We start from the raw sequence: 14,432 nt of genomic DNA, 5'->3' as shown, positions 1-14,432 counted from the left end.
TTCAGAAAGCACTAAACTTGCTAAAAGGACACGGCTTCCTTACCTTGCACCCTGCCCTCATGCCTCAGGATATCATGAATTTTTGATACCAATAAAACAGAATTTTTGATGAACTGCTATTTTGCATTAAAGCAACTTTACATGCAAAGATTGCATAATAGGAAGTAAAATTGAATTTTGCCTCGGAACAAGTCCTTATTATTAATTTAAATGTTTTTTATACGTCTTAGCAGCAGCTTAGCATTCTATATATTTAATTTCTTTCTCCACGCCAGGCTGCAGATTCCTTAGCTAAACAAATCTGTTAAGGGAACACATTCTGGTGCAGAAACACCACATTTCGCATCTGGGCCTTGAGAGAAATAATGAAACTTTAAAAGGGGAAATAAAATACATTGGAAGGACAACTCTCTCTAAAAGCTAGCACTAACCACTTTCCAGAGGGGGGTGGGTGGTATTCTTTATCCTTACTCATGCCTTTTTCTCTTGCAGTTGCAATATGCTAATTCTAATGATGGCCATGCCAAAATTGTAAATACCATAAAATATCAATAAAGCTTTTGGTAGAATATCAACATGGATTTGCAATATCTTTGTTCTCAAATGCACTGAAAAATCTGTTTCTTTTGGAATAACTACTGTTCAGAAGACAGCATTCAGCATTAAAAAGGTTGCTTCCCTTCCAAGCCGGGCAGCTGCAGCAAAAGTCTGTGTAGCAATCCATGCTTTATTCACAAGCATATCATTTATTTAAGGTACCTCGTCAACAAAAAAGAAAAGCAAACATGGAAAACTTCCCTGAGGAAGAGAAACATAAACAGCCAGCCTCCAATTTGACAGCCCCACTGAACACCACCTTACACAAGGCAAGCTGGAAGGAAGGGGGCTATTTGATCATCTCTGCAGGTTTCTTTTTAGTTGAAAACTTTAAATTTAGGATGCCTAACATGTTAATTAAGGAGAAGTGTATTGCAAATTTGGGGCGGGGGGGGGGCGGGTTCCAGCATCCACTTTCAAAATGCTTTCTTTAATAGCCTGCAGTTCATGTGCTTAAAGGGGGGGGGGGAGATCTATCTCTGTGTGTGTGTGCGTGTGCGCCCGCGCGAGTTTGAAAAGCTGGCAGCTGCTGAAATGTTTGCAAGGCAGAAAAGTTAGGAAGTGAACAGCAGCCCTCGGTGCGAGAGCAGGGGAGGGAAGGGGCGCACATAATGTATTTCCCAAGGATCACTGAAACAAACAAACCCACCCCCTCGGGGGGGAAAAAACCCCTCCTGCGAGGTTTCGCCTGGCTGTGGATTCACCAACCCACCGCGCGTCCTTTTTCTGCCATCAACCTGGCTATGCAAGGAAGCTGGGCGCGAGCCGCCCAGGTAAGGCAAGAGCCGGTCTTTGCTTTCTGGGGCTGAAGCGGGTTCTCCGGTGCCAAAAGAGCCAGGCTACAAGGAGCCGCGGACGAGCGCGGAGCTTTACGGCCTCTGAAAGGCTTTATCTGTCTCCTCGGAAACTTGACACCGCTCGCCCCGCAGAGCTGCAGCGACCTCGCCCTGTCAATCACCCGGCCCAAGCAGCTTACTCCCGCGCCACTGGCACCGAGCCAAGCAGAAGGGGGGGTGGGGGAGGGAATAATAATAAAACACCAAAAGCAGCTGGGAAGAGTTAACGTGCAAGCCCCGGCTTATCCTCCTAAGACTACCAGGCGGGCCCCTCTTAGGCTAAACACTCGTCTCCGGGCTTGCAAAAGTGCCCAGGCTCATCTCGGGAAAATCTTGAGACCAAAAATAAGCATTAAAAAAAAAAAATCCGTGCGCCACCCCCCACCCCCGTTTGCCCGGAAGCAAGTCCCGCTGGATCCGAGGGGGATGACAGCCACGGACTTGACTTCTGAGTAAAAACGTGGGTTGCACTGCTGCCTTGGCGGCCCCAATCCCCGGCGTGGTTGCTTGGAAGCAAGTCCCGTGGAGCCTTCTAACAAGTGACCGCGAAGTGAATTGCTCTGCTAAGATTTTTTTTCCCAGAAAAAATAAAAGAAATCTGACGTTTAACAAAAAATGTAAATGGGTCATTTATGAAGTCCTTCTGCGCCAGCATTATTCAGCGAATGGCTCCTCCTCGTCGCAGCCGAAAGGCGCTCGTGTTGTTGCTCAACTCTGGGGGCAAAATCTAGTTAGCAGTTCCCCTCTTGTCCTGCAGGGACGGGGAGGGGGAGACCCCGAGCAATGCAAATCTCGCTGCTCCAGCTGTTCGCAAGCGCTCTCGCCGCGCTGGAAGATCAAACGCAACTCGCTCGCTCGCACCGGAGGGGGCTCCTCGCGGCTGCCGCGCTCCAGCCCAGCGCCAAAGGCGGCGGCGGCGGCGGCAGCAGCAGGAGCCCTCCAAAAGCCGGCGCTCTCCCTCTTCTTCTACCCATCCCCGGAACTGTAGGAAATCCTCCACTCCTTGACAATGTAAAAGGGGAGGGAGAGGGAAAGAAACCTCAAGACAAATTGGATTTGGAACACTGAAGCTTCGCTTGGAGAAGCCTCCATCCATCGTGCAAATGCACCGAGCTGGCTGGCTACTGGTTGGGGAATCCCAACAGAGTGTCAAGCGCGTGTGCCTTGCGGAGAGAGAGAGAGAGAGAAGGGGAAGCAAAGGAGAGTTTCTTTTCTTGAAGGCTGGCTTTCTGTCAGCGAGAGGCGGGTCTTCTTTCAGCCCTGATACACTATTTTTTAAAAAAAAAATGCCCAGGCTCCTGAATCGGGTCTTTTAAACATGCCTGATTCTGTGCAAGTTTCCTGAGGAATGATTCCCGGGAGCGCCGCTGAATTTGCTTCCTGACATGTAGGAGTGCAGCCTTACAAGAACCAGGCAAACAGTTTAGCAATCCTGCCCCGCCCCCCCGCAGAGATTGGCAGGCAGCAATTGTCAATGCGGAGTCCCGTGTCGTGTAACTGCTTGGAAAGCAGTGGTGTCCAGTGGTTAACCTTTGAGGCTTACTAGCACGATCCTAAACGGCGAGGTGGTCAATGGACCGGAACTGCGGTTCCCCAAGGAAATGGACCGGAACTGCGGTTCCCCAGCCCCGATACCTGTTCCATATTTATTCAGAGCGATGCCCTGCTGCTTTTTAAGTGGAGTGGCTCCCAAACCACGGAGTCAGCCTAGAACGACAAGCCTATGCACACTTCCTTAGGACTTAGCCACTTTAAATAAGGAATCTTGACTAGGATAAGGGGCAGGCAGGCATTCACCGGGAGCTTCCAAAACTACCCCAGTTCCTCCCCTGCCGCCTCCTCGCACTCTCCCTCCCCAGGCGGAAAATGCGCTTTCTTTGGCCGCCGCATCTCCTATTCCAGGGGTGGCCAACGGTAGCTCTCCAGATGTTTTTTGCCTACAACTCCCATCTGATGGGAGTTGTAGGCAAAAAACATCTGGAGAGCTACCGTTGGTCACCCCTGTCCTATTCGAAAGGGATCGTGTTAATGGCCCTAATGAGTCATTTCACTGGGCGGTTGCGAAGACGGGTTCTAGAATCACAGCCAAGTCTCTCTGGAGAACAGGCATTTCTGTGGCGGGCCCCTGCGCACCCCCACGTATTGCTACTCGGCCGTGGCTTTACCTTGGGAGGGGCCTCGGTTCAGTCCCCGGCTGGGCTGCTAGGCTAGGCAGAGGAGAGCCAGCGTGCCAGATTCCCACCACACCTGGGATGGAAATCCTAGGGCTTTCTAGAATTAGGCAGAAGAGCGGGTGGAAGACTGCCTGAGTCCGGCGCTCCAGGGATCCTGCAGAGGGCCGTTTGGTTGGTGTGACTCACTGGGGAAGGCCGAGCCGCACGGTCAGTGGCAGAGAAAAGGGACTCCTTGCACATGCTCAGAAACATTCTCGTCTCTTTCGCTAGCAGCACTAGACCAGGCTGTATAACTTGGCCAATTAAACCTGCCTGTGTAGCTTGGCCAGATCATACTCGCAAAAAAATCAAACACACATTGTGGAGGCGCAATATATCAAGACAAATGTTCTGATGTTCATGCTAAGCCCTCTCTGGAAATTGGGAGGAGGGGAGACACCTACTCGCACCAGATCTCTTTGCCATGTTTGATCCGGCCTATCCTCTTCCAAAGATCCCTTTTTTGTTGTTTGTTTGAACAGGACAAGTTTCAAAAGCAGTGCGTTGGAGGAATTGCCGCCTGTAAGTGGCAACCGGGCTTGGTCGGAATGTCCCACTCCCAGACCCAAGTTTCAATCTCCATTCTGCCCTGGCTGGGTGACCGCAGCACTCCGTCTTTCTCTCAGCTTAACCTACCTCACAGGGTTGTTGTGAAGATACAGTGGAAGTGATGAAAGCCATGTATGCTGTCCTGAGCACTTTAGAAGAAGGACAGGATAGAAATGTACCAAATAAATAAAAACACAGAAGCAGCAACCCTGGCACCTTTCTCTCCCTCTCCCCCCTCCCACCCCGTTCAGCGGCGTCCTTTCCTCCCAGCTCTCTCTGTATCGATACTTCCTCATCCACTCCCCTTTCTTCCTCAGTGCAGAAAAGTTCCTTCCCGCCCGCCTCTCCCCCCCGTGTCAATCAATAGCAGAGAGGAAATGAACGCTCATGCAGGTCAATACGTGTGGGAAATGGAGAAGACCCCGAGAGAGAGAGAGAGAGACCCCCGGAGCAGCCAAATGCTGCGTAGAGGGCAGAAGAGCCAGCGTAAAACTGCAAGAAAGGCCTTTCAGCCCAGTGGGAGCAGGGCTGCTATAAACAGGAGCGTCTTTTTTAAAAGGAACCAGCTGGGTTGGCTTTAACTGGGCCAAATCCTCTTGTCAGGGCCTTTGGTGATGCGTGTAGTGTCTTTGTAGCAGAGATGGGATCCCAGAGGTCTCCGATTCCAGTGTCGTCTCTGTAATAAATTTACTGAGGCCTCCCTTAGAGGGCCGTTGTAAGGCTTGCAAGAAAATGGGTGCGATCACATACACTAAATAATGCACTTTCAATCCGCTTTCAATGCACTTTCCAACTGGATTTTGCTAGCTCACACACTAAAATCCATTTGGAAAATGCATTGAAAGTGGATGGAAGGTGCATTATTTAGTGTGCGTGATCGCGGCCAATGTGCCTGAAACTCCAGGATATTAACAGCAATTCCCAAGATGTAGCCGTGTTGGTCTGTTTGTTACAGTCCGGTAAGAGCTTAAAGGCTAAGAAAAGTTTTCAGCATGAGCCTTCCTAGGACAGCGCTCACTTCCTCGGATAGGTTTTTCCTGTGGTCAATAAATGCTTCCCCGTCCCCCATTGAAATATGGAAACCAGTGGCCTACCTGAAAGAAAGAAGCAGTAAGGACTGCAAGAGAATGTGCATGAACATTAATCGCACATAACCGCAGTACAGGAAAAATGCAACGCAGTGTTCTGGAGAGGGTCTCTGCGCATGGGCAAAGAGTGTCTTTCCATCGCCACCCAGGAAACCAGCATGGGATTAAAGATAAGGGCAGCGCGGGCGGGGGGTGGGGGTGGAGTTTAAAAGTCTGTACACAGTTACGGATTGATTTTTTTTTTTTTAAGTTAAGGATTGGTGCCTGTCCGGAACCTAAGTACACCTACGCTTAAAGCCAGCTCCTACGCGTCTTTATATGGCAGTAAGTCTTCTTGCGTTCTTATGGGGCTTCGTTCCTTCCAGGTCGTTCCATTCGTCTGTGCGTGCTTAAAGCCGAAGTATGGCCAGCCCAGCAGTAAGGGGCTTGCCAGGCAAGTGAGAAGCAGAGGTGGTTTGCCATTGCCTCCCTCTGCAGAGCCTTTCTTAGGCGTCTGTCTCCCTTCCAAGTCCCGACCGTGCTGAGTTTCCGAGGGCTGATGAGACCGGGCTATACCTTGTCACTTTCCCCTCCCTCGTTCTATGTACTTTCGAATCACTTTGCATAAGGGGCTGTTAATATCCTGGTGGAGGTGGGATGGATGCGGCTGTTAATATCCTGGTGGAGGTGGGATGGATGGGGCTGTTAATATCCTGGAGTTTACTGACAAACCCAGTCTGTGGCTGGGGGGGGGGGGGGGGGCAGGAAGCCGGGAGGAAGAGACCCGGGCGGTCTCCCCTTCTTCCCAGCGGATGCTTGTGTCAACAGGTCTTGCCAATCCCGAAGAAATCGAGAGTGCTGCGAAGAGTAAACACGCCGGGGTTTCACGAGGCCCGCCGAGAGAGCTTTCCGGAGAGGATGTTAACCCTTCGGCCGCTGGAGAGTTTCCCCGCCGCCGAGAGTCTACCCTGGGCAAGAGGGCTGGCGTGGAAATGTCGGGCGGCGAGAGGAACGGGAGTGGAAGCCGTGGGCCGCCTGGCCACAGCAGGGTTGCCACCTGACCGGGAGGAGGGAATGTCCTGTCCCTTAGAAATGGATAGCTGAAGGGTTTGCTAGCACCGGGAGGTGGGGAGGTCATCCCTTGGTAAAGAATACCTCAACCAGTCTTTGTTAAAGACTCAGGAAATCCCCCCTTTCCCTGGTAGCTGGCAACCCGAGGCAGTCGCCAGAGAGACCTGGCCGATCCTTCTTCGGAAGAGACTACCTAAGGGCGGCCTGGAGGAGCCTGGGGCTGTGGCTGCTTCCGAGCACCTAACCTGGAGAGCAAGAAAAGACGAAAGGAGGGAGGGAGAAATCAGCTGGTCGATCTTTCCCGTTTCTTTGGACAGGTGCAGCGGTGGGTTCTGCCTATTTCCAGCAGCTCTGCAGGAAGTTGATTCTCTAGCTGCCCGGTTATGATTCTGGCCGATTTCTTGACTCTCTCCCTCCCTCCCTCGCCCTCCCCCAGGCATTGTCCTGTCCAATAGCATCCAGGTTGTTCCTTTCCTCTGGACCCACGAAGCTACCTCCTCCTGAGTCCATCGATCACGTCTATCCACCACGTCAGTATTGCCTTCCCTGAATGGCAGCAGCAGTACTCCAGGAGCTCAGGCGGCGGAGGTCTACCTTTCAAGGAGGGCCTTCAGTAGGCCTGGAGGGAATGCCCTGTCCCTTCCCTTTGAATGGCAACGGACCCCTTTCAAGGCGTGGTGGTAAAATAAGGCCATCTGGTACAAAATGCCCTATTAAGCCTCTACTTAAGGGAAAGGACATTTTTCGCCAGGCCTGTTGGCGACCCTCAGTCCCTGAGCCAAGGCTCCTCTGGTTCCCTGGCGCAAATCCCCCGCGATCTGCATGGAAGCAATTTTGGAAAAACTGCCAGGTGGCGTCTCCCCCCACCCCCTTTTTAATTTAGGGTCATTTCCCAATTTTCTTTACAGATGCAGTTTGAAGCCTCGGCCTTGACCAACTAACAACACTTCTGCACCCCCCCCCCCCCATGTCTTCCGAGCAAAGTTTCACTTCCTCAGGGATGCATCTGCCTGGCCGGACCGCAGTTGTGGGGCGCAGGAGGGCAGCGGGGGGGGGGCAGTCAGTGGAATCTCCATCTGATGCTCTTAGCACTTGGAGCGGGGGGGGGCGGGGAGGGGGCGCCGCTCTTCCTCTCAGGTCTCTTTGCCAGGGTGGCTCTGCTAAAGGTCGCCTCACCACTGCCAGGCTGCCCAAGAGCGGCTTCCCTCTTCCTTCAGAAAGTGGCGGGGGCTGGAGAACCCAGCGGCTGTCCTCTGTCTTCCCGAAAGCCCAGGTCCTTCCACCCAGGGCCATCCCAGCTGGGCTGCCTCCAGCCAACATTCCCTCTCAGCTGCAGAGTCTTGTGAGCAAAAATGCTGCTTTGTGAGCTACTGGCATTCAAGTTGTGAGCTGCTGCATAAATGAATGTGCTCTGGGGTCATCCTTCCTGAGCTTAGACAAAAATGTGTGAGCTGGAGGCTAAAAATCTGTGAGCTAGCTCACGCTAACTCAGCTGAGAAGGAACACTGGCTCCAGCCTAATGAGATCCAGTAGATCCCTTGCGAGAGCCAGGAGAAGACTTCCCGGGCAAGCCTCCCTGGTGTCCTCTTCTCCCCAAATGTCTGACCAGATTTAAAAAAGAAAATCAAGAAACATTAAAATTCCTAAAGAACAGCTCCCCACTGCAAGGTCACTTCCTACCGCGCTGGGTTCTCCTCTGCCCTGGAACCTGCCCACTGACACAGTTAGTTGATGGGAATCCGGACGCCTAAAGGGCCCTCTTGTGTGCTTGGCCGAGGCCTCTTTGCCTGGAAAAAAAAAATGTCGCTCCATTAGCCTCAGTGATTTATTCAATGCATGCATGAAGGGACATTAATATGCGGTGGCAGTTCCCACGAACAAGATTCCTCTCCGGCCTTCCGACAGCCCGAGCGTGCCTCCCTTGGCAAGGGGGGAGGGATGAGGTCCTAGATGCACCCCCCACCCCCGCCCCGCGCGCCTCTCCAAGTCCCTGTTTCTTTCGCTGCAAAGCAGGGAGCTCGCAAGGGGCCTTCGCGGTCTCTGGATTTACCTAGACTCCAAAGTAAGAATGCAGGGACTCCATATTATACCTGACCTCAGCGGCCTGCTGGATCTGTCCCGGGGATCAGCGGCTGGCAAGTGCCTTTGCTTGAACTGCGTTCTCTGCCGCCTCCTTACCAATTCTCCCCCCCCCCCCCCCCCAACAGGCCGGGCTCTCGCGCTTTCTTTCCAGCTGGGACATTTCAAAGTTGCTCACTTTGCTTTTCAAAGGAGTGAAAAGGGCGAGCGTGCAGATGCGAGCCGCTGCTGGCTGGGCCTTCCTAGCGAAGCGCTTCAGGTCGGGCGCGGGGGGTCATTTCGAGGGCGACCTTCGGTACTATGCTCGAAAACCCCGTGGGACCCGAGCAATGGGAAAGGAGGTCTTGAACCTCAGGCTGCGGTCTGATGTAGGGAAGCTGCTTCCAGCTGCGTAATGGGAGACCGCCCTGTTGGTGCCAGGGGTCTCGGAGGGAAAATCATTTCCAGGTAAACGCACTGGAGATCCGAGCATTCTTTTGAAATCAATGGGTCTTCCCTACCAATAGACTGACCCCCTTGTACCCTGAACACCTGGTAAGGCCCGTTCTTCTCCCCTCGACTTCCCCTACTTCAAATCCAACCCTGGCGCACAGCTAGTTTGGGGTTTTCCCCCATGCCCGTTGAATGCGATGTGTTTTAGCTTGTGCCACTGGACATCCGTGCGGCCATTTGTTTCTTTGCTGTCAAGCTGGAGGGAAGCCGACTCGCTTGTCTTTCCCAGCCTCTGCCCCTGCTCCCAGAAGTACCCGGGGTTATTCGGGCAAAGCCGGCTCCTCACTGAAGTCCTAAGAGCCGGCATCAGCGGCGACGATTTGAGGCAAGAGGAAGATGTGCTCCTGGGAGCCGAGCGCCCTTGGTGGAAGGGGCGGTTGGCTGGATCAAGGGACAGACGTTACGGAAAGGAGGGCTCCGGAAAGGCAGCGTTTGCCCACCGAAGAGCTGAATCCGAGAAGCTGGCCTCTCCCCCTGAAAGGCAAGGGAGTGACTTCCAGGGAGAGTGGTGCACCGGCGGGCAGCTCTCAGCAGGGCCCACCACGTGTTGCTCCGGAGAGGAAACTTTCTGTTTTATTTGCAACCCTCCTCCCCTTCCCCTCCCCTTTATTTTGCAGGAGACCGGAGAAAAATGGAAACCCGAATGGCCTTATGCATAATAACCAGCCGACGTGCAAAGATGCCAGACCGATGGGCCCGGGTTTCTGCGCCCTCCTCCCTTCCCCGGCAAGGATTGAGGAGCGCGGTCTTCTGACCTGGCCACCCCCGAGAAGGTGCTGGGGCCCCGGCCATGTCCTAAGGATTCCTGGTTGTTGCAGGGGCATTACAGGCCTGCTTAACCTTCTGGATGCTCGCTCATTTCCTTGAAATTCGGGGGCGAGGGGAGAGAGTGTGAGACTCTTCAGTCGCCTTGGCCAGGAACAACCCTTTGCGCTACTGCGTGTCTCCGAGCCTCTGGCCCAGCGCGGGGCTGGAGAGATGGAATGTCACCAGGCCCAGCAGCACCCAAGGCCTCAAGTCCGCCTTGGGCTCCATGGGAATGTGGGGCTGCAGCGGGCCGGAAGATGCTCCCTCAATGCTCCCGGAAGCCCAGCCACAGGGCAGTTCCTGGTCCAGACTCAGAGCACCTGCACAGGGGAAGCTCTCCCCAGGCCCTTCGCAATTCCCGGGCACCGTTTATGAAATGACTTCAAATATTGCAGAAGGGCCAAATAAGACATGCCAAGACTTCAGGTTTTGTTTTTAAAGTTTCTCTGCCCAGGGTCCCTCCCAGACTACACTCAGGACCAGTTACACCTCAGAAGGGGGTTTCTTTGGCTGTTCTTGGATTTTGAAGGCTGTAGTCCTATTCAGGCATGTTTAGAAACCAGCCTCAGTGAAGGTAGCCGGGCCTGTTCGGGAAAAAACGTGCGCAGGATCTAAGTGCGCGACCCTCCCCCCTCCCCCTTAGTGTCCCTGGAATATATTTACCGAGACCTTAAATAGCCCCGCTTCTTTAATAAAAGGGAGGGGGATCCAAAGTAGAAAAGACACATAACCCCCAAAGAAAATGCCATTTCACTGGTATTAGTAAGCAAAATAGGAAACAATTTTAATCACCAGGGAAAACAAACAGAAACCAGTCTGAATAAAACTACAATAAGACCAAGAGGTTTTCTTTTAATATTTTTCATATCATAAGCAGGATTGAAATTGATCCCTTCAGAACTTTTACATGAAATAAAAAGAATTTTTTTTTCTGCTGCTGTAATGTTGCGACTTCAACACAGTTGAATCCGTAAAAACCCATAAAGCTCGAGGGGGTCTTTTTTTTCTTCTTCTGATGCATGACTAAATACCCACAATATTTAAAACGGCAAGCACCATGCTCTTCCTTTATTACGATTCTTGGTATTACTGTTAATTTATAAACTAATACAAACTTAAAATGCATCCGGCCAGCAGTGCCAGCAAATCCCTAAAAGGAAACTAAAAAATTAAAAAAAAAAGTTTTCATTTTGGTATTTTTTGTCAGTGCAACATAAAATCCTTTTACTGACCTGCAGGAGGAAAAAAAATAAGCCCCAAAAGGGGGGAGAAACCCCCCAAAATATAAGAATCCAAACTATTATTACTATACCAAGTTGTGAAGAGAATTTGGCTAAACTCTCACCGGTTGCATGGAGAAGCAGACTGAAGTTGGCAAAAGAGTACACGCGAAAGGGGGGAAATACACCCCCTCCAAACAGGCATGTTTAAAAGGAGCTGGTTCCTTCTCCCCCCCCCCCCCCCGCCCCTCACCTCCCCGCCGGTGCATCCAGAATTCATTCAGATTTTTTGCACCGATCAACTGAACGCCAATCACAACTCACGCACGTGAGCTGCTCGGGACACTGTCTCTGGATTCTTTCGGCTCGAAGAAATGAAGCGGCCAATTGTTGCTGAGTGGACATGGGTGGGGGGGTAACCGGGCCCTCGGTCCTATTCCTGAGCCTACGAGACCATCAGGTGGCGCGGACGAAAGACGGGGAGAGAGTGGGGGGCCGTCCAAGAAAGACACAAGGTGGAGGTGACCCCCGCCCCTTCCAGTAACTTGATGCCCTGCTGTATCTATATCTGCCTCCTTGGACATTTAAGTCTACCGCAGGCAGTCCAATGGAGTTTGCGGTAGTTATGGGGGGAGAGGGTGCGGGGGGGGGGGGGCGTTGAGGTTAGGCTTGACATTCTGTGCCCCAATCAACAAAAACCAAAATGAAAACTAAATTGTTTTTCTTGAAAAAGTTACAACTTGAAAAAGTGCCCCAAATATACAAAGTTGTTTTCTGAATGCAAAAATGCCCAGAATTCTTATTTATGCTTAATCGTCATTATTTTGGCCTAAGGAACGACCATAACCAGCCTGCTGAAATGTTCTCCTGTTTTTCTTTTGTTTTCCCCTCCGCTGTGCGGGTGGAAATGGCCGATATTTACAAGCTTAACCCGGGGCCCAATCCACCCCCAAGGTGCTGCTGCGCGGCGGCCCCCACGGGTTGCATTGGAGCTAGCCCTGGGAGACCTTCCGGGTGGATTGGGCCCAGACTTTTTATTTTAAAAAGAAAAAAAGAAAAGAAAGAGAATAGGAACGAACAATTGCACGAGCAGTAGAAAGAGGGCTTTTTATATAGAGAGATAAACTCCTGACATATTCTTACTCAATGAAAAACAAAAAAACAAAACACAGTAACAACAGGAGGGGGGAGCTATGGTCGATGATCAACGACATGCGAAAAGTTAAACAAGAAAAAAATGGTACAAAATAGAAGTTACCATACATGTCCAGCATGCAGGATTAATATTTTTAATGCAGATTTTTTGTAATTTTTTTCCTATATAATCAAGCAGGCAATAAAACCGAGAAGAGGTCTTGTTCTCCCCTTTTCCTCTCTTGCAAGAAACGTCCCATCTGAATTCTGTCAAACTCTCTCAAGGCAGGCAACACGCGAGCTTGCATTTATTGTCCTCTCTCTGCTTTTTTTCCAGGTCTCACTTTTGTGCATTCGCCCTCTTTACTTTTCTTCCTTTTTTAAAAAAAAACAAAACCACAACTCCAAAGCAGATATTCTAGATGGCTTGTCCGGGGCCCATCCCTTTGTTTTGCAAAGTCCAGGATAAAGTTCTACAAGCAAGCAATCGATTGGTATAAAACATTTTCTTTTTCAACCAGTCCATTTTTTTTCCTCCATCTCCCCCTCTCCCCACCCCCATCGCTTCCACCTTTCCCTCTCTAGCTGGCCCAACTACCGGAATGAGTGACTTCCCTCCCCTCCCCCTCCGATCTTCACAGCTAACCCATAATAGGACGCGAAGGTCGCAAGCAGACCGCGAAGTGGTGGATGACAGGTAACCCCACCACCCCCAGGCCTGGCCTTTTTCCTTCTGACTCTCTCTCTCTCTCTCTCTCTGCTCAAGAGGGTAAGTGGATGGAGATGTCAGAGGATGGGGAGAGGGGGCAAGTGAGAGTGAGTGGGGAGGGGGGGAAAGTTCAGTTGGTTGGGTTTGTTTAAAGGACTCACATGAAGAACTCGGGAGAAGACGGGTTGTCACTGGTGGATCCTGCCTCTCTGAAGCCATTGCTGGCCAGTTTCTCGCATTTGAGCTTGTAGGCGTCTCTTTCTCTGGCCAGCCGGGACACTTCTTGCTTGAGCTGTTCCACCTGCTGGATGAGCTGGGTCTTCTCGTTCTCCAGGTGATGCTTCTGCTGGACCCGCTTGTACCTGCAAGACTGGGCATAGCCTCTGTTCTTCAAGGTCCTCCTCTTCTGCTTCAGACGGATCACCTCGTCTTTGGTGAAGCCCCTCAGGTGCCGGTTGAGCTCCCGCACGGACATGGAGACCAGCTGGTCGTCCGAGAACCTGTCCTCCACGCTGCTGGAAGAGGAGGAGGAGGAGGAGGGGTGCGGCTGGTGCGTGTTGGGGAGCTGCTGGGAGGAGCTGGAGGCGTTGGAAGGGGTGGGAGACGCCTGGTGATGGTGTGGGTGGTGGTGATGATGCGGGTGCCCCGGGCCGGCCAGGTCTTCGTGAGTGACCCCGCCGTACTGGTGGTGGTGATGCTGATGGTGGTGGTGATGGTGGTGGTGGGCGGCGGCGGCCCGGAAGCTCTCGAAGCTCTGGAGGGGCTGCGGCACCTGGTGGGAGCCGATGAGGGCTTCCACGGCGTCCTCCGGAGTGAGGTTGAGCGTCTCCGGATTCATCTGCTGGTAGCTGTTGGCCATCCAGTAGAGGTCCTCCAGGTGAGTCTTCTGCTCGGTGGGGCTGAAGCTGGGCGAGGAGGGCACCGAGCTGCAGGGGGTGCTGATGGGCGTGGAAGAGACGGAGCCGGCGGGCTGGAGGCGGGTGCAGTGGCGGCCCGGGCGCTCGGCACGGCCCAGCGGCTCTTTCTTCACGTCGAACTTCATGAGGTCGAAGTCGTTGACGTACTCCATGGCCAAGGGGCTGGTGGGCAGCTCGGGGCCGATGCTCAGCTCGCCGGCCATCGCGCTGGGGCGGGCAGGCGGGGCGGTGGGCGCTCCTCTCCCGCGGGCGGGAGGAGAGGGGCACGCAGGAGGAAGAGGAGGAAGAGGGCTGCTGCCGCTGCTCGCTTCACGCCAGGGTCCAGGGCTCCTCGCCGCCGGCCAGCCCGCGGGAACTTGCTCTTCTCCGCAGCCCGGCCGCGAGAGAGGCTCCGGGGCGGGCGCGACGCCTCTCCTCCGCTGCAAAGAGGGGCCGCCGAGCTCCCGCTCCTCTCCCCCCGGCCAGAAACCCGCTGGCCCAGCGACGGGGAGAAGCGAAGCCAAGACGCCCCGCAAAGGCTGCAGAGCCAGAGCGGAGCGAGGGAGGGGGGCAGGCGGAGGCGCTGCCGCGGGCTGTCCTTTGTAAGTCCGGCTGCCTGGCGCGATCGCCTCTCCCAGCAACTTTTCGAGAGCGGGCTGCGGCTGGGCTGCTTGCAGCGGCGGAGCGGCGGCGGCTGCGGCTGCGTTGGCGCTGCTAAAGGGCGGGCGGCAGCGGCGGCGGCGAAAAGCCGGAGAGGCAGGC

General features: G+C 53.2%; 1 protein-coding gene across 1 annotated transcript; it reads right to left on the bottom strand.

The window, feature by feature from the left end:
* Positions 1 to 12,452: 12,452 nt before the first annotated feature.
* Positions 12,453 to 13,938, bottom strand: MAFB (MAF bZIP transcription factor B). Its single transcript, XM_060230921.1, has 2 exons — positions 12,936 to 13,938; positions 12,453 to 12,538 (listed from the first exon to the last, which is right to left on the bottom strand). The coding sequence occupies exons 1-2, from the start codon at positions 13,892 to 13,894 to the stop codon at positions 12,484 to 12,486; spliced, it is 1,014 nt and encodes a 337-aa protein (XP_060086904.1). The 5' UTR covers positions 13,895 to 13,938; the 3' UTR covers positions 12,453 to 12,483.
* Positions 13,939 to 14,432: the final 494 nt, after the last annotated feature.

This window comes from Heteronotia binoei, chromosome 2, assembly GCF_032191835.1.
Source record: "Heteronotia binoei isolate CCM8104 ecotype False Entrance Well chromosome 2, APGP_CSIRO_Hbin_v1, whole genome shotgun sequence".
Classification (NCBI taxonomy): Eukaryota; Metazoa; Chordata; class Lepidosauria; order Squamata; family Gekkonidae; genus Heteronotia; species Heteronotia binoei.
The sequence above is the reverse complement of the archived record's forward strand: the minus strand, read 5'-3'. Positions and strand labels throughout refer to the sequence as shown.